The sequence below is a fragment of the Bos javanicus genome, chromosome 4 (assembly GCF_032452875.1).
Source record: "Bos javanicus breed banteng chromosome 4, ARS-OSU_banteng_1.0, whole genome shotgun sequence".
NCBI lineage: Eukaryota > Metazoa > Chordata > Mammalia > Artiodactyla > Bovidae > Bos > Bos javanicus.
The window spans coordinates 60,305,539-60,331,102 of NC_083871.1; the positions used below are offsets into that span (position 1 = coordinate 60,305,539).

The 25,564-nt window shown below is 39.6% G+C and overlaps 1 protein-coding gene across 2 annotated transcripts in view; it reads right to left on the reverse strand.

The window, feature by feature from the left end:
- Nucleotides 1-17,735: 17,735 nt before the first annotated feature.
- Nucleotides 17,736-25,564, reverse strand: part of GPR141 (G protein-coupled receptor 141) — a 67,509-nt gene continuing 59,680 nt past the window's right edge. For both annotated transcript variants that reach the window (XM_061414121.1, XM_061414122.1), the window contains 2 exons: nucleotides 24,473-24,617; nucleotides 17,736-19,134 (listed from right to left, as the gene is read on the reverse strand). In XM_061414121.1, coding sequence (XP_061270105.1) covers nucleotides 18,209-19,120 — 912 coding nt within the window. In that variant the 5' untranslated portion in view covers nucleotides 19,121-19,134; nucleotides 24,473-24,617 and the 3' untranslated portion in view covers nucleotides 17,736-18,208. The remainder of the gene's footprint in view (nucleotides 19,135-24,472; nucleotides 24,618-25,564) is intronic.

The window sequence follows — 25,564 nt, forward strand, 5'->3', positions numbered from 1 at the left end:
ATCCAACGAATGTTGGCAATATGATCTCCGGTTCCTCTGCCTTTCTAAATCCAGCTTGTACATCTAGAAGTTCTTGGTTCACATACTGCTGAAGCCTAGCTGGAAGGATGTTGAGCATAACCTTACTTTAGCATGCAAAATGAGCCCAATTGTTTGGTGGTTTGAACATTCTTTGGCACTGCCCTTCTTTGGGATTGGAATGAATGACCTTTTCCAGTTTAAAAGGCTTTATGTTGGATACATGTGGAGCCCTCTGCAACTTAAAAGTTATTCTGAGCTTTGCAAGCTGCTTTAGCCGAGAGGATCATAATCAATGCAATAAAGATGAAAATACAAATAAAAATGAATTCTATATTTAATCATATCTCTAGTGCTTTGAAAAGAACATCCTGGATCATAAATTACTTTTAGTAAAAGCCTAATATCTAATTTGGCTTGTTGAGAACTTAATTGAAAACTGTATGTAAAGTAATTGAATATGTTTATTGTGAGATTTTAATCTTCCTTTTTATTCTTTAATAAAGAATAATTGTATAGCAACAGAAAACACAGTCAGTATCTAAAGTCATTGATTCCTTTCTTGCTCAAGCAAGATCATTCTCATTAAACAAAAATAGTGTAGAGAAATAGTTGCCATTAAAGGATCATCTCCTTGGGGCATATTAAAAATCACTCTGAGCCTCATATGGATGCCATGCTTCTAAAAAGTGAGCTCTTTTCATTTAGCTTTACACTGGTACTATCAAAATTGTTCAGATTAATGAAGAAAATAAAACGGTGCTTATATGCCCACTGAAGGGAAACCGAGTTGCATGAGTTAAACTTCCAGCCTCTTATTAGCTCAGAAGGTCAATTTTTAAAATCTTTTCTATGGTTTTAACAAAAGTCATTGGCTACAAAGCAGACTTTTTAAAGAAAATTACTTATAAACAAATTATATCTACCCCAAAGCTCGATATATACAATCTATATACATTCATAAATCAGTTAATAATAATGCCCATTTTAAAAAGTGTTGATTTCTCTGGATACACAAAGTCCCATGTCAATAGTAGAGTGGTTTGTATTTAGCAACCATTGTTGGAAAAATGATAGAAAAGCTATTTTATCCCTTGAGGTTACTAAGATATAAAAATATTTTACCCATTGAACAAACTGAATTGTTTTCTGACATAATTACATTGTAATTCAATAAAAACTTTAATTTAAAAGCTATTATTTTTTTAGTTATTTAGGTATATATCAAAAAGTATATTCTGGATTATTTGTATTCATTGCAAAAACTCTTGCTTAGACCTGTGCTCTGGAGGAGTCATTAATTCATCCATTTCTTTATTAACAGATATTTGATGAGCACGTATTGCTGAGAAGTTGGCTTAAAGCTCAACATTCAGAAAATGAAGATCATGGCATCCGGTCCCATCACTTCATGGGAAATAGATAGGGAAACAGTGGAAACAGTGTCAGACTTTATTATTCTGGGCTCCAAAATCACTGCAATGGTGACTGCAGCCATGAAATTAAAAGACCCTTACTCCTTGGAAGGAAAGTTATGACCAACCTAGATAGCATATTCAAAAGCAGAGACATTACCTTGCCAACAATGTTTCGTCTAGTCAAGGCTATGGTTTTTCCTGTGGTCATGTATGGATGTGAGAGTTGGACTGTGAAGAAGGCTGAGCTCTGAAGAATTGATGCTTTTGAACTGTGGTGTTGGAGAAGACTCGTGAGAGTCCCTTGGACTGCAAGGAGATCCAACCAGTCCACTCTGAAGGAGATCAGCCCTGGGATTTCTTTGGAAGGACTGATGCTAAAGCTGAAACTCCAGTACTTTGGCCACCTCATGCGAGGAGTTGACTCATTGGAAAAGACTCTGATGCTGGGAGGGATTGGGGGCAAGAGGAGAAGGGGACGACAGAGGATGAGATGGCTGGATGGCATCGCTGACTCAATGGACGTGAGTCTGAGCGAACTCCAGGAGTTGGTGATGGACAGGGAGGCCTGGCGTGCTGCGATTCATGGGGTCGCAAAGAGTCGGACACGACTGAGCGACTGATCTGATCTGATCTGATTCTGTATTCTGGGTTTGCAACAGTAAACAAACCAGAAAAACAATTCCTCCCCTTTTAAGGCTTACATTCAATCTGAAGAGAGAAGAACAAAGTAGTGGTTATCAGTGGGGAGCTGGGCAGAGGGAAAGGAGTGGGAGGTACAAACTGTTGGATGTTAAGACAAGCTCAAGGATGTATTGAACAAAACAGTGAATATAGCCAACATTTTGTAATAACTGCAAATAGAAATCTTGAAAATTATGTAAAAATTTTAAAATGTTTATAAGTAGAATATCTTTTTAATTTAAAAAACTTTCAAAAACCATGGAAATATCTGGAGAGAGAATATTATAAGCAGGAACAACAAGTCTAAAATCCTGAGGCTGGAACTTGGTAGGTAAATTCAAGGAATAGCAGAAGATCAGTGAAACTGACCTTGAGAAGAATGGTTGGAAATGACATTGGAGATATGGCCGATACCTTTGGATTTTATTCTGTGATGAGACACCTTTAAAAAAATTTGAGCAGAGAAATAAAGGATTCCTTTCAGTACAGTTCTGTCACTCAGTTGTGTCCGACTCTTTGCAACCCCATGGACTGCAGCATGCCAGACCTCCCTGTCCATCACCAACCTCCAGAGTTTACTCAAACTCATGTTCATTGAGTCAGTGATGTCATCCAACCATCTCATCCTCTGTCGTCCCCTTCTCCTCCTGCCTTCAATCTTTCCTAGCATCAGGGTCTTTTCAAATGAGTCAGTTCTTCCCATCGAGTGGCTAAAGTATTGGAGTTTCATCTTCAGCATCAGTTCTTCCAATGAACGCTCAGGACTCATCTCCTTTAGGATGGATTGGTTGGATCTCCTTGCAGGCCAAGGGACTCTCAAGAGACTTCTCTAACACCACAGTTCAAAAGCCTCAATTCTTTGTTGCTCAGCTTTCTTTATAGTCCAACTCTCACATCTATACATGACTACTAGAAAAACCATAGCCTTGAATAGATGGACCTTTGTTGGCAAAGTAATGTCTCTGCTTTTTAATATGCTATCTAGGCTGGTCATAACTTTTCTTCCAAGGAGCAAGCGTCTTTTAATTTCATGGCTGCAGTCAACATCTGAAGTGATTTTAGAACCCCAAAAAATAAAGTCTGCCACTGTTTGCAATTTCCCCATCTATTTGCCATGAAGTGATGGGACTGGATGCCATGATCTTAATTTTCTGAATGTTGATCTTTAAGCCAAATTTTTCACTCTCCTCTTTCACTTTCATCAAGAGGCTCTTTAGTTCTTCTTAGCTTTCTGCCATAAGGGTGGTGTCATCTGCATATCTGAGGTTATTGATATCTCTTCTGGAAATCTTGATTCTAGCTTGTGCTCATCCAGCCCAGCATTTCTCATGATGTACTCTGCATATAAGTTAAATAAGCAAGTTAAATACAGCCTTGACGTACTCCTTTTCCTATTTGGAACCAGTCTGTTGTTCCATGTCCAGTTCTAACTGTTGCATCCTGACTTGCATACATATTTCTCAAGAGGCAGGTCAGGTGGTCTGGTATTCCCATCTCTTTCAGAATTTTCCACAGTTGATTGTGATCCACACAGTCAAAGGCTTTGGTATATCAATAAGGCAGAAATAGATGCTTTTCTGGAACTCTCTTGCTTTTTTGATGATCCAGAGGATGTTGGCAATTTGATCTCTGGTTCCTCTGCCTTTTCTAAAACCAACTTGAATATCTGGAAGTTCATGGTTCACATATTGTTGAAGTCTGGGTTGGAAAATTTTGAGCATTACTTTGCTAGCATATGAGATGAGTGCAATTGTGCAGTAGTTTGAGTATTCTTTGGCAAAAAAAAAAAAAAGAAGAAGAAGTTTCCTTTACCTACTCCTTAAATGGCAATGGACTCCCCTGGTGGCTCAGATGGTAAAGCGTCTGTCTACAATGCAGTAGACCTGGATTTGATCCCTGGGTTGGGAAGATCCCCTGGAGAAGGAAATGGCAATCCACTCCAGGATTATTGCCTGGAAAATCCCATGGACAGAGGAGCCTGGTAGGCTACAGTCCATGGGGTCGCAAAGAGTCGGACACGACTGGGCAACTTCACTTCACTTCACTTAAATGGCCATAGGGGCAAGTAAGAAAGCCCTGAGAACAATTAAGAGCAGTTAGAAGGCTATGCCTTGGATTAGGATGTGTGCTGGATATTTTCTGTTTGCATCTCCATTGCCTTTCAATCCTTCATGGATGTTTTGTGCCCAGAAGACTGATTTGATTCAGTCAGTAGAAGACACTGGCGGAAAGTGGAGAGCAGGAGGAGAGTCAGTAGCGTTCTTATTCTCCAGATTCATTCCCTCAAGGTCACAGGAGTTGGGCTGTTTTTACCATAGCTCTTCCCAGGCAGCCCTCTCCAAATATCTGCTCTCTCCCGGTTCTATAACATCTCCCATCAGTTGCCCCTTTAGACTATAGTGATAGTGTTCTGCACTGCTGCTAACCCCAAGATTTTATACTAACCCTTATGGAGTTTCCTAAATTCTACTTATATCTTTAAGCAGTCTTTTCAATATATACTCCTCAAATTACCTCATTTTAAGGAGCCACGTATATCTTGCTGGGCCTTCAATGGCACAGGATAATAGTGAGGATTTTGAACTGGGGTGTTGGAGAAGACTCTTGAGAGTCCCTTTGACTGCAAGGGGATCAAAGCAGTCAATCCTAAAGGAAATCAGTCCTGAAGATTCATTGGAAGAACTGATGATGAAGATGAAACTCCAATACTTTGGCCACCTGATGGGAAGAACTGACTCATTAGAAAAGACCCTGAAGCTGGGAAAGACTGAAGGGGATGAAAGAGGATGAGATGGTTGGATGTGTTAGGTAGTTACAATAGGAAAAAGAGTCCAAAATGGTGGTGGCTAAAAGACAAAGAAGGGAAAAACCAGTGAAAATAGAACAAAGGAAGGTCTAAGGACAGGAGTGAGGATCTCAAGTAAAACAAACAGCCCTCTTGGCTAGCCCAATTTACATAGGGCAGGCTCAAGGGGGAGGAGACAAATGTATAAAAAAAAGGAAGCCTAGAAAGATTGAAGCCTCTCTTCTCTTGTCTTTTGGGTTGACCTACCCTCTCTCCTCGAGTGTACTATCCTTTGTTTTTCCTAATAAAACTGAGCTTAACAGGGATTCCTCCCTCACTTCAAATTTTTGCTTTGGTGAGACGGAAAATTACACACTCCCCCAACAGAAGGCATCACCAACTCAATGGACATAAGTTTGAGTAAGCTCTGGGAGTTGGTGATGGACAGGGAAGCCTGGCATGCTGCAGTCCATGGGATCACAAAGAGTCAGACACGACTGAGTGACTGAACTGAACTGAACTGAATAGTGAGGATGATAAGAAGTAGCTGAATTCAGGATATATTTTCACAGGATCCACTGAAAGACTAGATGTTTGTATGCAGCACGAGATATGGAGAAAGGATCCAAGTTTTTTTCCCCTACTTAGTAATATGGAGGTCTTCTTCTAAGTTAAAACATATACTTCTATTTGTTTTCAGTTAAGTCATAGAATTCCTGCATTGACAGGCACATTTTTTAAAAGACCAACATATAATAGAATTACTATACCAAGAAATGTATACCTTTAAAAATTATTTTATTATTTCCAAATTGCACTCCAAAAAGCAGTACTAACAAAGCCTTCTAACTATGTTGACTTTCACCTTCATCATCAAGAGACTTCTATCAAACTTCAAAAAAATCTTAGGATAAAAACTTTTGTTATCTTATTTGCTTTTACTTGAATGCTAGTGGTGTTACCAAGTCCAAGCTTGCTCTGCTTCTCCACTACAGGCCAATGAATCCAAGAGACTGAGACGTTGGGGCAAGGAATATAACTTTTTTCCTAAAGCTGGCTGAAGAAGAAGATGGCAGACTAATGTCTCAGAGTAACCATCTTGTTGGTGTCTGGATGCCAGATTCTTCTATAGAGTCAGAGAGAGAGAGAAGATATGAGGAACTAAAGTCAAAAAGCAGCCTACAGAGGGAGAGGGAGTGGGGAGGTAAAGTGAAAGAGTCTTCAGTTTTCCAAAACATCTCCAGGATTGGAAGTAGTTTGTTAATCTCTTCTTTCTGTTGTAGCTATTCACAGGTGGAGAGAGTCAGATTATCTCTCCATGAGCTGAACAAAGGCACTTGTGTTTACAGTCAGGTTGATGGGCAGGGTCCTCTGAGGCAGGCTGTTATGTGTGGTTATAATATTACGTTTGTAGTCCTGGGGTCTGTGATGAAAGAACTAGCCCTCAAAGCATCATCTCTGGGCCCTGAGACAGTGGAAGGCATCGTGGTTGTGACAACATGGATTGAAAAAATCCTCACTGATCTAAAGGTCCAGCATAAACAAGTTCCCTGTGGAAGGAGGAAATCAGCCTTTTCCTAACAGCTATAGAAAACTCCTGGATTCACTTAAGGAGAAAGAAAAGAGATGGAGCGAGACAACTGAGAGAAGTGCCCCTAGCTCCCAAGAATGTGATCAAAGCCTTGGAAGAGAATAAGTCTCCCCCCAGAGAGTCTGGCAGTAGCCAGGATGTTGCCCAGGGCCCCCAGGAGAGTGCCCCGGGGAACCCTGCTCCACTGGAAGGCGAGTCTGCCACTTTGGGGGGCCATAGCTCCAGCCAGGACTCACTTTCCCAGAGGAAAACCCAGAACCCATGGAGGATGAAAGGAGTGAGGAAAAGGGGGACATGGAGGTTCTGGAAGGTTGTAAAAGCTGTAGTAATGGAGCCCAGGACCACGAGGCTCCTGAGCCCTTCAGCAGCCCAGTGTCTGAAAAAGGGAACCATCTCCAAGGAGTGGCTGGACATTACTTAGTCAAGTGTCTGATAAACGTTAAGAAGGAGGCAGATGATGCCTTAGTTGAAATGCACTGGGTTGAGGGCCAGAACAAGGGTTTGATGGACCAGCTTTGTACTTACGTACATAACCAAATTTTCAGGCTTGTTGCTAGTTAACTCCAAAATTCTCACACAGTCAGGAAAGTTCTATAAAGCAGCTTGCTTTGAAGAGTGGCCTGGGGTAGGGGGGTGGGTGGCAAGCTGAATTCCATCATTAGCCCATGAGTAACATTATGTGGAATTGTCTTAAGAAACCAAAAAATGAATCCATTTTTAAACACCTGCCTCCTTTAAAAAAAAAAAAAATTATAGAGCATTGTAGTATGGTAGTTCAGAGAAAGAATTGTGATCAGCATCAACAAAATGCCATCGGTAAATTCATAAGGGATTTAAACCTGACTTAAGCTGATCAGCTTTGGAGAAGGAAATGGCAACCCACTCCAGTATTCTTGCCTGGAGAATTCCATGGACAGAAGAACCTTGCGGGCTACAGTCCATGGGGTTGCAAGAGTCGGATACGACTGAGTGACTTTCACTACATAATAACAAAAGCAATGAAAACCAAGTCAAAGAAAGAGTTTCAACATAGAGTCAGAACTGACTTCTCTGCAACAGTGATAGTGAACATATTTTCATGATAGTTGGCCAGTGTTTGATGAGGAATAGGATGACCCATAGGTTCAAAATACTTTCCCACAAAATACTTATAACAAAGAAAAAAGAACTTCACAATTGGGAAATCTGACACCACCTTCATTAAGTGATCAAAGTGAATATCATCAGAAATGGGACAAATTAATATTAAGGACCACCTCATGAGATATAATGAGAAAACAACATCACTTCTGTGATATTACTACCAAAGATAGGTAATCTGAATCTAATCTAGTCATCATCTTCAAATCCTAAAAGATGCTGCTGTGAAGGTGCTACACTCAATACGCCAGCAAATTTGGAAAACTCAGCAGTGGCCACAGGACTGGAAAAGGTCAGTTTTCATTCCAATCCCAAAGAAAGGCAATGCCAAAGAATGCTCAAACTACCACACAAGTGCACTCATCTCACATGCTAGCAAAGTAATGCTCAAAATTCTCCAAGTCAGGATTCAACAGTTTGTGAACTGTGAACTTCCATATATTCAAGCTGGATTTAGAAAAGGCAGAGGAAAGAGAGAACAAATTGCCAACATCCACTGGATGATCGAAAAAGCAAGAGAGTTCCAGAAAAACATCTACTTCTGCTTTATCAACTATGCCAAAGCCTTTGACTGTGTGGATCACAATAAACTGTGGAACATTCTTCAAGAGATTTGAATACCAGATCACCTGACCTGCCTCCTGAGAAACCTGTATGCAGGTCAAGAAGCAATAGTCAGAATTGGACATGGAACAACAGAGTGGTTCCAAATAGGAAAAGGAGTACGTCAAGGTTGTATATTGTCACCCTGCTTATTTAACTTATATGAAGAGTACATCATGAGAAACACTGGGGTGGATAAAGCACAAGCTGGAATCAAGATTTCTGGGAGAAATATCAATAACTTCAGATATGCAGATGACACCACCCTTATGGCAGAAAGCGAGGAAGAACTAAAGAGCTTCCTGAGGAAAGTGAAAGAGGAGAGTGAAGAAGTTGGCTTAAAGATCAGCATTCAGCAAACTAAGATCATGGCATCCAGTCCCATCACTTCATGGCAAATAGATGGGGAAACTGCAAACAGTGGCAGACTTTATTTGGGGGGGCTCTAAAATCACTGCAGATGGTGACTGCAGCCATGACATTAAAAGATGCTTGCTCCTTGGAAGAAAAGTTGTGACCAATGTAGACAGCTTATTAAAAAGCAGAGACATTACTTTGCCAACAAAGGTCTGTCTAGTCAAAGCTATAGTTTTTCCAGTAGCCGTGTATGGATGTGAGAGTTGGACTATAAAGAAAGCTGAGCACCAAAAAATTGATGCTTTTGAACTGTGGTGTTAGAGAAGACTCTTGAGAGTCCCTTGGACTGCAAGGAGATCCAACCAGTCCATCCTAAGGGAAATGAGTCCTGAATATTCATTGGAGGGACTGATGTTGAAGCTGAAACTCCAATACTTTGGCCACCTGATGTGAAGAACTGACTCATTGGAAAAGACTCATTCCAAGACTCATTGGAAAGGACCCTGAATCTGGGAAGATTGAGGGCAGGAGGAGAAGGGGACAACAGAGGATGAGATGATAGGATGGCATCACCGACTTGATGGATATGAGTTTGAGTAAATTCCGGGAGTTGGTGATGAACAGGAAAGCTTGGCGTGCTGCAGTCCATGGGGTCACAAAAGTCAGACACAACTGAGAGACTGAACTGAACTAAATAATGAGACAAACGCAAACTGAGGGGCAAACTACAAAAAAATTCTTGTTTGTGCCAAGTTCATGGAAGGCAAGGAAAGACTGAAGAACTGCTCCAGAGTGAAAGAGACTGAGGAAATATGATAATTAAATGTGATCTGTGGACTAGATTGTAATGAATGAATCAACATTAATTTCCTGATTTTGTATTAAGGTTGTATAGTGACTTATAGGAGACAAAAGTCTTACTTGTGGGAAATTCACACTAAAATATTAGGAAGATGGGGCATCAGGTCAGCAACTTATCCTCAAATGGTTCAGAAAAAGAAGCTATTTGTGTTCTATTTATAACTTTTGAGAATGCTTGAGATTATTAAAACAACACAAAATAAGTTTTCACATCAGTAATCCTCATGAGCACTTCTCTTTCCTTGGCACCCAATGGACACCACACATTCAACCTTGGGCCAGAGAGGATAAAATTAATATGCTCTCTCTTTCCTAGATTTTTTATTTTGGGTTGATATAAGTTTCAGCCATTATAAATCATATAGCATAGAATTTGGAGAAACACTCCATCACACTATTTACAAGTCAGAAGAATAAAAGTTTCCCTGAGCTAATCAAAGGCTGTCATTGAAAGGGAAGGTCAGTAAGATACTTTTCCTCATATGCTCCAGCCTTTTCAGGATTTAAGATGTAGGGAATTTTCCTGAAATCTTGTGTTAAAGACATTCAAATGCTATGCAAATTGCAGTGATTAAAAAATAATAATAGGTCACCTAAATCTCAATCCTCTAAAAAAAACAACTGTGTATTCTACAAAGTATTTGCAAGAATCAACATAATTTGGGTTCAAAAATTAGTTGCAGCTACTGTGTGGTTGTGAGAGCTGGACCATAAAGAAGACAGAACACCAAAGAATTGATGCCTTTGAACTGTGATGATGGAGAAGAGTCCTGAAAGTCCCTTGGACAGAAAGGAGATCAAACCCGCCAATCTTTTTTTTGTTTTGTTTTGTTCATTAAGCATTAGCTTTTATTAGCATAATTCAACCTCTTCATTTCTTTGAAGATCTCAAAATGCCTCCACAAAATCTTTCCTAACTAACTGTACAACTTGCAAACCAGTCAATCTTAAAGGAGATCAACCCTGATTATTCACTGGAAGGACTGATGCTGAAGCTGCTGCTAAGTCACTTCAGTCGTGTCCCACTCTGTGTGACCCCATAGATGTCAGCCCACGAGGCTCCCCCGTCCCTGGGATTCTCCAGGCAAGAACACTGGAGTGGGTTGCCATTTCCTTCTCCAATGCAGGAAAGTGAAAAGTGAGAGTGAAGTCGCTCAGTCATGTCCGACTCTTAGCGACCCCATGGACTGCAGCCCACCAGGCTCCTCCATCCATGGGATTTTCCAGGCAAGAGTACTGGAGTGGGGTGCCATTGCCTTCTCCAATGCTGAAGCTGAAGCTCCAGTATTTTGGTTATCTGATACAAACAGGCAACTCGTTGGAAAAGTCCCTGATTCTGGGAAAGATTGAGGACAGAAGGAGAAGAGGGCATCAGAGGATGAGAGGGCTGGACAGCATCACCGATGCAATGAGCATGAACTTGGGCAAACTCTGGGAGATACTGAGGGACCCAGAGGCCTGGTGTGCTGAAGTCCATGGTGTGGCAGAGTCGGACACGACTGGGTGACTGAAAAACAACAACTGTTATCAAAATAAGGCATGAATATCTCTATGACATAAGCCAAAATATTTGCTTTCAGTATGATTTTTGCTCTTATAGCTAAAGAGTTATATTTTAATAGTATCTTCTCAGTCGACTTCCCACAGAAAGTTACTCTGAAATATATCCCTTTTAATAAAAAAAAAAAAACCCTGAGAATCTAGCACAGTTTCAAAAGCCATATAAAACTGTTATTATTTCATTTTCTTTTTTTCTCAACCCCACCCCCTTTTTAAAAATAAATTAAGCTTCAAACTCAAGTAACAAAGCTTTGAAAAGCAGATACAAGTTGTTACTTTTGGCTGCCATCTAGTGTTAAAATAAAGAACATGTTTGTCTTTTCCTTTTGAAAAATTCTGTATTGATAGTGTTTTCAAAATGACAGAAGTTAAAAGCTAATACTATAATTAAAATATTTTTAAAATAAAAGTTAAATGTATTTAAGGTGTATAACATGCAATTTGATATACATATACATAGTGAAATGATTACTATAATCAAGCTAGTATTAATAGCATAGTCATCATGTTTTGTGTGTGACAAATACACCTGAAATTTATACTCAGCATATTTCCACTGTTTAATACAGTATTAAGTATAGTCATCATACTTGAACCTTGGATCTCTAAACTTATTCATACTCACAAAACTGCAAATATGTACCGTCTGACCAACATTTCTATTTTCCCCACCATCCTAGTCCCTGTAAATGTACACACATATAAATATATATATATGATACATCTTTATCCATTCCTATGTTGATGGACACTTAGGTTGTTTTATATCTTGGCTGTCACTGAATAATGCTGCAATGAGCATGGGAGAACAAATACCTCTTTAAGATCTTGCTTTCAGTTTCTTTAGATATTAAAAATCAGTAATTATATTGCTACATCCATAGTTCCATTTTTATTTTTGAGGAAACTGCATTCTATTTTCCATAGTGGATATGTCAATTTGCATTCCCTTCAACAATGCACAAGAGTTCTTTTTTTCTCGACATCCTTAACATTTGTTATTCTTTTTTTATGAAAGCCATTCTAACAATGTGAGGCAGTATTTAATTATGGTTTTAGTTGCATTTCCCTGATAATTAATGATGTTGAGAAATTTTCATATACCTGTTAGTCATTTGTTTGTCTCCATTGGAAAAATGTCTATTCACTTCTTCTGTGCATTTTTTAATTGAATTGTTTGACTTTTTGCTATTGAGCTGTGTGAGTACTTTGTAAATTTTGGATATTAACCCCATATTATATAAATATATGCAAATATTTTCTTCATCCTGAAAGTTTTCATCTTATTGCTGTTTTTTTCCCTCAGAACAGAAGCTTTCCGGTTTCGATGAAGTCCCACTTGTTTATTTTTGCTTTTATTGCCTTTGCCTTTGGTGACAAATCCAAAAAAATCTTTGCCAAGACCTCTGTCAAGCATCTTGCTCCTTATGTTTTCTTCTAAAAGTTTTACAGTTTCAGATCTTGAATCTGTCTTTAATTCATTTTGAGTTTATTTTTGCATATGGTACAATATAGGCGTCCCATTTCATTCTTTTGCATGTGGTTTTTTCAGTTTTCCCAATAACATGTATTGAGGAGACTATGCTTTCTCCATTGTATATTCTTGGCACCTTTTCATAAAGTAATTGACTATATATGCACTGGTTTAATGGGGTCTCTTTATTCTCTTCCATTGATCTATGTGTCTGTTTTTACATCCTTATTACAGAGGGCATACTTTTTGATTTCTATTTCTTTTCCAATGTGTCTCGTGTTGAAGCCTCCATCAGGTACAGTTTGACATTGGGGCCCAGCTATCTCTGGAAGTTCCATTCGACATGTATATCCCTTCGGGAAATAGAACTTGCTCATTTTTCTGAGTTTTATTTTGGTAATGCCTGGCATTCTGGTTCTATCACAGAAATGGAACAATGGTCAGCCATGACCAAGACCAAAATCCTTCTCAGGTTCCCTGGCCAAGGCCTGGTTTCTGGTATCTACAGATGCTCTTTGGCCTTCTGAGATTTTGCAGCTTTATTCAAGTGAATCCATCATTGCCACGCCCCTTTACCATAGGGTTTTTGTTGCTAACTGTTTTCAAAGTGCTTTAGCCACTACTATTCCAAGCAGGGGGCTTCCCTCATAGCTCAGCTGGAAAAGTGTCTGCCTGCAATGTAGGAGATCCCAGTTTGATTCCTGGGTCAGGAAGATACGCTGGAGAAGGAATAGGCAACCCACTCCAGTATTCTTGAGCTTCCCTTGTGGCTCAGCTGGTAAAGAATCTGCTTGCAATGCGGGAGACATGGGTTTAGTCCCTGGGTTGGGAAGATCACGTGGAGAAGGAAAAGGCTACCCATTCTAGTATTCTGGCCTGGAGAATAGTCCATTCCAGTATTCTGGAATACTACCCATTCCAGTATTCTGGCCTGGAGAATAGTCGATATAGTTCATAGGGTTGCAAAGAGTGGGACACGACTGAGTGACTTTCACTTTCACTTTTCATTCCAAGCAGAGTTTCCTTGTTCCCATCAGCCCCAGTAGGTATGAGAGTCCTATGCCTTATGCCTTATTTCGTTAGAGATTAAGTGGGCAAAATCTACCAAATCTAAGAAATGGCAGTTTCACAAACGTTCACCTCACTGACCTCACACTCAAGAACAGCTGACCGAAGAGGTTTTATCTGGGAGAAATAGCAATAACCTCAGATATGCAGATGACACCACCCTTATGGCACAAAGTGAAGAGGAACTAAAAAGCCTCTTGATAACCGTGAAAGTGGAGAGTGAAAAGTTGGCTTAAAGCTCAACATTCAGAAAATGAAGATCATGGCATCTGGTCCCATCACTTCATGACAAATAGATGGGGAAACAGTGGAAACAGTATCAGACTTTATTTTGGGGGGCTCCAAAATCACTGCAGATGGTGACTGCAGCCATGAAATTAAAAGATGCTTACTCCTTGGAAGGAAAGTTATGACCAAACTAGATAGCATATTAGAAAGCAGAGATATTACTTTGCCAACAAAGGTTCGTCTAGTCAAGGCTATGGTTTTTCCAGTGGTCATGTATGGATGTGAGAGTTGGACTGTGAAGAAGGCTGAGCGCCAAAGAATTGATGCTTTTGAACTGTGGTGTTGGAGAAGACTGTTGAGAGTCCCTTGGACTACAAGGAGGTCCAACCAGTCCATCCTAAAGAGATCAGTCCTGTGTGTTCATTGGAAGGACTGATGTTGAAGCTGAAACTCCAGTACTTTGGCCACCTCATGCAGAGTTGACTCACTGGAAAAGACCCTGATGCTGGGAGGGATTGGGGGCAGGAGGAGAATGGGACGACAGAGGATGAGATGGCTGGATGGCATCACTGACTCGATGGACATGAGTTTGAGTGAACTCCGGGAGTTGGTGATGGACAGGAAGGCCTGGCGTGCTGTGTTTCATGGGGTCGCAAAGAGTCGGACATGACTGAGCGACTGAACTGAACTGAACTGAACTCCTTCAGAAGAACTGCCATATTAATCTTGGACTGCAGCTTTAATGGCAGTCCCACTAAGACGGATTTGGGAAAGTTTTGGGGATTTTCAGCACTTTTTGAATCAATCCACAGAAAATTCATTTCCTTAAAAAAAAAAAATTACCATTATCCATGGGTTCAAAATCTGGTAGATACTGATCATGAGCCAATCTGGAAGTTATGCAGTTCAGGGAAATGCCTTTGTCTTATCAGAAAGGAAAAAATACACATATATTCTTTTTGTATTTTCCTGGAAGTTGTATTTACTTTTTTAATCACTATAGTAATGAAAAAAATAATTTACAGTTGAATCGCTCTGAACTTCCCTAGTGGTCCAGTGGTTAGGACTGTGTTTCTACTGAAGGCGGCATGGATTTGATCCCTGGTCCCCCTGGTTCTCTCAGTCGAGTCCGACTCTTTACAACCCCATGGACTATAATCTGCCAGGCTCCTCTGTCCATGGGATTTTCCAGGCAAGAATACGGGAGTGGGTTGCCATTTCCTTCTCCAGGGGATCTTCCTGACCCAGGGATCGAACCCAGGTCCCCTGCATTGCAGGCAAGCTCTTTACCGTCTGAGCCACCAGGAAAAGTCTTCCCCTGGTTGGGGAATTTCCACATGCCGCGTGGTGTAGCAAGAAAAAACACAATTGAATAACACTGAGGTTAAGTATTTCCAAAATATAGGAGTATTTTTCCAGTTCATAATGTCATAATTGGCAATGCTCCCTTTTAAACTGACCCTATTTGTGGTAGTTCAGTGGTTCTCAATTCTTGCAGACCCAATGTCTTAATTTTATTGCAAATATTTGGCAATACTTTTACCATTCTAAAATAAAATTCACTGATAATACAACCCATAATACAATCCATATATATATATATATATATATATATATATATATATATACAACGTTCTAACTGTAACATAAATGAGCAATGAAAGAGAAAGTTATTTGTAATAAAAGATATGTATTGCAGCGTGTAAGTGCTCAGACATGATCTCAAAGGAGACAAATGAGGCAGTCTGATGTTGGCACCTGTATTTAATATCTACCTGAATACAACTACAAATATTATTTACAGGTGTGTGTGTTGTATATTAATGTCATAGATGGTATTGCCATTGACAATATGATTTTCCAAAGGTATGAACAACTCTTGGTAAAGTTCTGAGGAAAACAGAATAAAATCTTTCCTCAATATCCATGGTAGCTACGCTTCTGGAAATTTTAAAAAATTAACATCATACCATCCCACAAATACTATGTGTTTATGTAAAGTGAATAAAACCTAAGTAACTGCTCTGATTATTATGATCATGTGTCTTATTTCACGAATGCCTTGAAGAACATTCTAATACAGGGTAAGGCCTGATGATTCTCTTTTTAATATTTCTTTCTTTGGCTGTACTGGGTCTTAGTTGTGGCATGTGGAATCTAACTTGGACCCCCTGCGTGGGGAGCATGGCATCTTAGCCACTGGACCATCAGGGTAGTCTTCACGGACTCGATAATTTTTAAATGTGTGCAAGGCAAGGTGTGCAAGGCTGCACACCTTGATAATTTTTCATTGTGTGCAAGGCTGGCCTCTAATCCCAGTCATCAAATGCCAGTAGTACTCTTTTATAATTGTGATATCCAAAAGTAGCCTGAGAGGCCAATGCCACTCCTACTCCTGCATGAGATTCACTTTCAAAGCAATTAAAGACAAAGAACCGACAGATTGAAATTTTTGTTTATTTTGTAAATATTAATGAATAAGATATTTTATACATTGCATTTTTATATTTGGGATAGCATTTCTTATAGGTCTGTAAAACAGGCTCTTTATTATAATATATGATAATACAGAGAAAAGCATAATTGCCTGACCTTAACATCTTTAAAGACTGAAAGAGACTATAATATTAATACAATCTACAAGCTAACAAGACATTATGATAGTAAGACATGGATATACAAGGAGAGAAACAATGTAATTCTCATAAATAATTTTTTAAATAATTATAACTTAAAAAGAAAAAAACATGGATAAGAGAAAATTTAAAACAGGAAAAAAATTTGAATAAGTCACCTATGCAGTATGCTGTCACTTTTCTTCCTCAAAATTAATTTCTATGACTCAGCAGTTTCGGTAATCATAAAATTCACAAGGATTATCTCTTATTCATTTGATGAATTTGTGGATGCATATGGTATAACACGGAGAAGGCAATGGCACCCCACTCCAGTACTCTTGCCTGGAAAATCCCATGGACGGAGGGGCCTGGTGGGCTGCAGTCCATGGGGTCGCTAGGAGTCGGACACAACTGATCGACTTCACTTTCACTTTTCACTTTCCTGCATTGGAGAAGGAAATGGCAACCCACTCCAGTGTTCTTGCCTGGAGAATCCCAGGGACGGGGGAGCCTGGTGGGCTGCCGTCTATGGGGTCACACAGAGTCGGACATGACTGAAGTGACTTAGCAGCAGCAGGGTATAACAAATAAAGAAAAATCTTTAAATCCTAAACATTTACCTTGCTGGGAGAAGAAAAAAATTACATTGATTCACTCATTTCTTCTCTTCCTACCAAGAATCACTTCAGGTTTTGAAGAATCAAATAGGAAACAGGATCAGTTCTTTGCTAAGTTTCAAGATTGTGAAACTTTGAGGGAAATAGTAGAAATGCGAGCATGAGGGAAAAAAATCCATAGTCCTATGTTTCAATTTAGCAGTCTAATCTCATAATCTAGCTTAATGGTTTTTCTATATATTTCTCAGAAGTTCTCTTTTTAGAATATTGTTTTCATTTATTTAAAGACACATAACTAAGGGAGGAAGGAAACTCTAAAATTTCAGTATAACTTTCTGTCTCCAAGGAAAATCTAAATTGTGGCCCAAGACAACTAGAAATCCTTCAAAAAACAGAAAGGGGGAAAATTTAATCACTTCTCTTGGGAACTAATTTTTATGCCTAGAAGCATATTGGTCAGGGTTATTCTCTAAATTACAGTTTCACCATTATTTAGATATATTCAGTAAACTTTTAAATGATTTTTGGAGATATTGAGGAAAGTGATCTCATCCTTACAATTTATCTTTAAAAGACAAACTAGGTACCTTGTTTAGTCAGAAAGAGTTCTGTTTCTCTTGATGTCTAGATTAGTGACTTCCCATCAAAGTTTTGATAATCTAAAAAAAGTTTTTTGTTGTTTTTTATTTCATAGTATTCTCCTCCTCATCTGTGTGTGTGAGTGTGAGTTGTATGGTCATCTCCTCTGGCTAGCTAAGTGAAGTTTGAGTCTTTGATGTAGAATCATGACTATGATTAACTTACCTAAGTTTAAGTGGAATGAAAAGAAAAGAGGGCTGAGTCCAGTCCAAAACCTAAGGAAAGGCCATGTTTCAAACTGAGGAAATGAAAATAAGGTAGTAAAACTCAGAAACCATTGGACCCATGGTACCTGGATGGGCCAAGTAGACATTTTATATTGGAAAATCATGCAGTACTGCAGCTCCAGGTAGATTGAACATCACTAGTCTTCGTATATGTATCGTTCAAAGATGAGAAGAATTACACAAAGGCTGAAATGAGTGCTCTGACATTTTACAGTCCTTTTGTTTGGCTGCATCAAGACACGGTTTTAATCGAGTAAAGAAATAGCCATTCCTGTTTTTACTGTCAATATTAAGGAGGTAATGTTGAATACTGTAGTCTGTGGCTAACGGCACAGAAGGCAATTCCATAGGTCAATTATCTTTTGCCTAAACCAGTGGCTTCCCCCAAAAACAAAAAGCAGCAAATCAAAGCAGCTAATTGCTGTTACACTCAAGAAGATTTCATTATAAAATGCAACATTGTAGTTACAGTCTCTTGAGTGTGCCACCGTGTACAAGTAATAAATTCGAAAGCACTGGTAGGGAAGGAAGCAAATAAGAATGACTCCTATAAAAAGCAGATTTTTCACCTGAGCCCAGAACTCTTGATGGGATAGTAAGGAGTGTCCAAGCTTCCGTGCCATCAACACAATGATGGTGATCTGGAGGACCAGGAGAATCACCGCGATGATTATGACAACAGCGACTATCAAATAATTGATGGCTTGCACATATGCATGAGTAAGTTCTTTGTGGAATTTGAAACAGTGGTGGCTGTCGTAGCCCTCATGAATGCCATACTGAGAAACAACCAGAGGTACCACAATGACAATCACCAGCAGCCACATGGCGGTACTGGCAGCCACAGCATGTAGTTTTCTGTAGAATTCCACTTTGTCCTTGTGCTTGAAGAAAATGAGGTACCTGATGACTAGAATCACCATGTAGAACAGGAATGTGAGGTACATGTGGATGTGCAGCATGGCACTCACAAATCTGCAAAAGGACAACCCAAATGTCCAAGTGTGCTTGATGAGGTAGGTCAAGCGAAAAGGCACTGTGAGCAGAAAAACACTGTGGACCACCACCAGATTAATGACTGCTGTGGTGGTCACAGACCGGGTGTTCATTTTCACAAGCAGGAACAAAATGGAGATGATGCCCAACAGCCCTCCAATAAGCACTACAAAGTAGAGCCTGGTTAAATGGGGTGTCAATATGGGGTCATCGCAGGAGGAACTGTTGTGGGCAGCCATGCTTCAGAAGTCACCTGGAAGAGATAAAGCACGAGTGTAACTAACAAGCTTCCAGAATTTTGTTCATATTTTGTTTCCATTAAACTGGCAGTGTGACTTTGTCATTTTTCTGTTTACATGATGTAAACCTTATATGCCTTAAGAATGAGAACTATTATCATATGCATTTCCAGGTACTCTACACTGAAAACACAGTAAGTCATTGATTCTTGACCTTTAGTAGGTTAATGACCACTTCTAGAGGCCCCCAGAGATACGTGTATATCTACACAGTCAAAACTATTTGCATAAAGCTTGATTTCAGACCATTTGAAGTTCATACATAGATACTAGTATTGCAGTAACCACTGGGCAGGGGTGGGGGGGGTGGGGGAGGGGAGGATATCCTAAGATGGACAGAAAGCAAAGTGGATGCATTAAGTACACAAAATGTTTTTTTCTTTTATATCATTCTAATTCCTTCCAACTCATCAGCAAATGATCCAAGAATATTTATACTTTATTTCTTTAAGATATGATTTGTTTGGCAAAAAAAAAAAAAAAAAAAGACTAAATCAAGGCAGCAGCAAGCAATAGGAGGATTTATCTGAATTTCTCATCACAGTAACATTATCATCTAACAGTGAGAGCTTGACTAAGTTTTTATCATGGGCCCCCCTGAGACCATAGCATGTCTCCCAATTTTCCCATCACACACCCTTAAATTCATAAAAGAACCACTATCAGTTTTCCTCTGGACTTCTGAAATATCCTTTCTCTATATAGTCTTTGTCCCTTCTAATTATTGTGTGTGTGCCCAGTCACTCAGTCATGTCAAACTCTTTGCCACCCCATGGACTGTTAACCTGCAAGGCTCTTCTACCCCTGATATTTTCCAGACAAGAATCAGTCAGTTCAGTCGCTCAGTTGTGCCTGACTCTTTGCGACCCCATGAATCCCAGCACGCAAGGCCTCCCTGTTCATCACCAACTCCTGGAGTTTACCCAAACTCCTGTCCATCAAGTCGATGATACCATCCAGCCATCTTATCCTTTGTCGTCCCCTTCTCCTCCTGCCCCCAATCCCTCCCAGCATCAGAGTCTTTTCCAATGAGGCAACTCTTCACACATGAGGTGTCCAAAGTATTGGAGTTTCAGCTTCAGCATCAGTCCTTTCAATGAATACCCAGGACTGATCTCCTTTAGGATGGACTGGTTGGATCTCCTTGCAGTCCAAGGGACTCTCAACAGTCTTCTCCAACACCACAGTTCAAAAGCATCAATTCTTTGGTGCTCAGCTTTCTTCACAGTCCAACTCTCACATCCATACATGACCACTGGAAAAACCATAGCCTTGACTAGACGGACCTTTGTTGGCAAAGTAATATCTCTGCTTTTGAATATGCTATCTAGTTTGGTCATAACTTTCCTTCCAAGGAGTAAGCATCTTTTAATTTCATGTCTGCAATCACCATCTGCAGTGATTTTGGAGCCCCCCAAAATAAAGTCTGACACTGTTTCCACTGTTTCCCCATCTATTTGCCATGAAGTGATGAGACCAGATGCCATGATCTTAGTTTTCTGAATGTTGATCTTTAAGCCAACTTTTTCACTCTCCACTTTCACTTTCATCAAGAGGGTCTTTAGTTCCTCTTCACTTTCTGCCATAAGGGTGGTGTCATCTGCATATCTGAGGTTATTGATATTTCTCCTGGCAATCTTGATTCCAGCTTGTTCTTCTTCCAGCCCAGCATTTCTCATTATGTACTCTGTATATAAGTTAAATAATCAGGTTGACAATATGCAGCCTTGACCTACTCCTTTTCCTATTTGGAACCAGTCTGTTGTTCCATGTCCAGTTCTAACTGTTGCTTCCTCACCTGCGTATAGGTTTCTCAAGATGCAGGTCAGGTGGTCTGGTATTCCCATTTTTTTATAATTTTCCAGTTTCTTATGATCCACACAGTCAAAGGCTTTGACATAGTCAATAAAGCAGAAATAGATGTTTTTCTGGAACTCTCTTGCTTTTTCCATGATCCAGCGGATGTTGGCAATTTGATCTCTGGTTCCTCTGTATTTTCTAAAACCAGCTTGAACATCTGGAAATTCATGGTTCACGTATTGCTGAAGCCTGGCTTGGAGAATTTTAAGCATTACTTTACTAGCGTGTGAGATGAGTGTAATTGTGCAATAGTTTGAGCATTCTTTGGCATTGCCTTTCTTTGGGATTGGAATGAAAACTGACCTTTTCCAGTCCTATGGCCACTGCTGAGTTTTCCAAATTTGCTGTCATATTGAGTGCAGCACTTTCACAGCATCATCTTTCAGGATTTGGAATAGCTCAACTGGAATTCCATCACCTCTAGCTTTGTTCATAGTGATGCTTCCTAAGGCCAACTTGAATTCACATTCCAGGATGTCTGGCTCTAGGTCAGTGATCACACCATCATGATTATCTTGGACATGAAGATCTTTTTCGTACAGTTCTTCTATGTATTCTTGCCACCTCTTCTTAATATCTTCTGCTTAGGTCCATACCATTTCTGTCCTTTATCAAACCCATCTTAGCATGAAGTGTTCCCTTGGTATCTCTAATTTTCTTGAAGAGATCTCTAGTCTTTCCCATTCTGTTGTTTTCCTCTATTTCTTTGCATTGATCGCTGAGGAAGGCTTTCTTATCTCTTCTTGCTATTCTTTGGAACTGTGCATTCAGATGCTTATATCTTTCCTTTTCTCCTTTGCTTTTTGCTTCTCTTCTTTTCACAGCTATTTGTAAGGCCTCCTGAGACAGCCATTTTGCTTTTTTGCATTTCTTTTCCATGGGGATGGTCTTGATCCCTGTCTCCTATACAATGTCGTGAACCTCCATCCATAGTTCATCAGGCACTCTATCAGATCTAGTCCCTTAAATCTATTTCTCACTTCCAGTGTAAAATCGTAAGGGATTTGATTTAGGTCATACCTGAATGGTCTAGTGGTTTTCCCCACTTTCTTCAATATAAGTCTGAATTTGGCAATAAGGAGTTCATGATCTGAGTCACAGTCAGCTCCCAGTCTTGTTTTTGCTGACTGTATAGAGCTTCTCCATCTTTGGCTGCAAAGAATATAATCAATCTGATTTCAGTGTTGACCATCTGGTGATGTCCATGTGTAGAGTCTTCTCTTGTGTTGTTGGAAGAGGGTGATTGCTATGACCAGTGTGTTCTCTTGGCTAAACTCTATTAGTCTTTGCCGTGCTTCACTCTGTATTCCAAGGCCAAATTTGCCTGTTACTCCAGGTGTGTCTTGACTTCCTCCTTTTGCATTCCAGTCCCCTATAATGAAAAGGATATCTTTTTTGGGTGTTAGTTCTAAAAGGTCTTGTAGGTCTTCATAGAACCGCTAAACTTCAGCCTCTTCAGGATTACAGGTTGGGGCATAGGCTTGGATTACCATGATATTGAATGGTTTGCCTTGGAAACGAACAGAGATCATTCTGTCACTTTTGAGATTGCATCCAAGTACTGCATTTTGGACTCTTTTATTGACCATGATGGCTACTCCATTTTTTCTAAGGGATTCTTGCCCACAGTAGTAGATATAATGGTCATCTGAGTTAAATTCACCCTTTCCAGTCCATTTTAGTTCTCTGATTCCTAGAATGTCAATGGTCACTCTTGCCATCTCCTGTTTGACCACTTCCAATTTGCCCCGATTCATGGACCTAACATTCCAGGTTCCTATGCAATATTGCTCTTTACAGCATCGGACCTTGCTTCTATCACCAGTTCCATCCACAACTGGGTGTTGTTTTTGCTTTGGCTCCACCCCTTCATTCTTTCTGGTGTTATTTCTCCACTAATCTCCAGTAGCATATTGGGCACCTACTGACCTGGGGAGTTTCTCTTTCAGCATGGGAGTTTCTCTTTCAGTATCCTATCATTTTGCCTTTTCATACTGTTCATGGGGTTCTCAAGGCAAGAATACTGAAGTGGTTTGCCATTCCTTTCTCCAATGGACCACATTCTGTCAGACCTCTCCACCATGACCCGTCCGTCTTGGGTGACCCAACACGGCATGGCTTAGTTTCATTGAGTTAGACAAGGCTGTGGTCCGTGTGATCAAGAATACTGGTTGCCATTTCCTCCTCCAGGGGATCTTCCCAACCCAGGGACTAAACCCCCGTTTCTCACGTCTCTTGCTTTGGGAGGCTGATTCTTAATCACTGTGCCACCTGGGAAGTGATTTAATTATTATCTACATTCTAAGTTGCTACTTACTAAATAAAAGACACATTAATTTTAATTACACTAATCAAGTCACTTCACTTTCTTGTTTAAATTCCTTCAGTGGCCTCCCATTTCTTTGAAGGTAAAAATCAAAAGTCTTAACATGTCTAGAATGTTCTGGGTTATAGCAAAATCCAATCCCTTGAGACCAGATTCAAGAAATAATCTAGAGATTAAATTAACAGGATTTGACTTTAATTTTATAAGGAGAAATGAAGGGAAAGGCAGTATCTCAATCCCTCCTAGATTTCTTGCTTGAACAACTGTGTGATAGGAGGTCTGTTTACTAATAACAGGGACAACAAGGATCAAAGTTAAGGAAGAACAGTAGTTGAATCATGTGGTTAATACCTGACCTTTGTAACACATTCACAATTATTCTATTCATTCTTGAATGTCTCTTCATACAATCAAACTTACAAAACAATAAAAATGAACCAACTGGTGATATAATACTGATGAATCAAAAAAGCATCATACTAAATCATGTATTCTCAGTTGGGCAATATTGTCTCCAAGGGGGAAAATGTTTGTTCTGGGGGTGTGAAAAATCTAATTTTTAGTGTATAAAATGCAGGTATACATGTAGTATATAATCACACAAACAGTATATCTGTGGCATTAAAATTTCATAAAAGGGGGAGAGATAATTAGGGAAATAGGTATAGAAAGGCTCTTTAGAGGGGCAGTGAAAAAGTGGAGAACGCCACACTAAATAAAAGATGCCAGCCACAAAAGACTACATGCTGAATGATTTTTTTTTCTAGAAAATCAAAACCGATATGATAGAAGGATCAGTGTAGCTCAGGGCCTAGTTTGAAGGTGAAGGGACTGACTTCAGAGGAGCCTGGGGGAAATTATGGGATGATGGGATGTTTTATATTGTGCTGTAGTTATTTGTCAAAGCTCAATGATCTGTACACTTAAAATTGGTGACTTTTCTTGCATATAACTTATAGGTCAATAGGACTAATTAAAAAATCATAATAACCTGGCCCCAGAGAGTCTCTGCTTTCCTGGGTTTGGAATAGGATTTCCATGTAACAGACATTAAAGCTTGCCTCCTGTTATACTGGCTCTCTGTGATGTGTAATCTCTGCACTCACCTTTTATTTTTCTCTGTAGAAAAGTAGTTCCATCAGGTAAATGTGAAATTATATTTTGTTTGTATCTGAATCAAGGAGGAATGTGCCATCATAAGTTCTGCTTGTCATTTTTTTTTTTCAGTTATTTACTTAGAAGTTTCAGCTTCTAAAAGAAGAAAATATGATCAGTTGCACAACATCCGTCTCAAGTCCTCCTTTCTCACCAACTGCCATAATCTCTCTCTCTCAGATAAAAGAAGTTTATGTTACATCTCTTGTATATATCAGGTACTACATGAGATGCTTACCTGAACATGGGCTCATTTAACCCTCAAAGCAGTCCTGGGCTTTGTGTATTAATATGTATCACTATACTGATTTTCAAATGAAGAAACTAAGCTTTAGTCCAGATATCATTTGCCAAGTTCTCCAGAGTTTTACACACACACACACACACACACACACACACACACACACACTCAGAAATATACAAACTCCTGCATCATAGAGAAGCAAGTTGTGCAGCTTCTAACGTAAGAAGGAGGGGAAGCCGTGAAGATATTTGGTTCTACTCACATAGCTGTATGCCAATATATCTTAAAAGCTGCTCTTCCTTCTTTTTGGATTTCTTACTTTCCTATTCCTTTTACTTGATTTACTGCGGATCCCATATGTTAGCTCATTCAACATTGAAATAGCCCATTGGAATAGCCCATTCCAACCCTTTCTGGTCTGTCAGAAATTTTCTGTACAGTTTTCTGCAGTTATAGTGCTTGTAAGTGAGCTAGTCTCTACTAATTTGTTGCACTACTGCAAAACTTGGAGGCAAAAGTGAAGGATGTCAGTGTAATGAGAGATTAGGTTATTTGGCAAGACAGTAGTAGAAATGTCTGGTTTCTCAGGGACAGTAATGGCACAGGAATCCAGTACTATATATCATGGACTTCAGAAAGCAATAGAGTCAGTGATGTTTCTGCTATTAATTTCATAGTGGTATTGGATATTTTTCTCTGTCTATATGGATCATGTCTTTGTAGCAGCCAAATCTGGTTCCCAGATATTCTATGATATTTTGTAACTTGTTACCTTCTAATAAACACCTTCTGCTTAGAC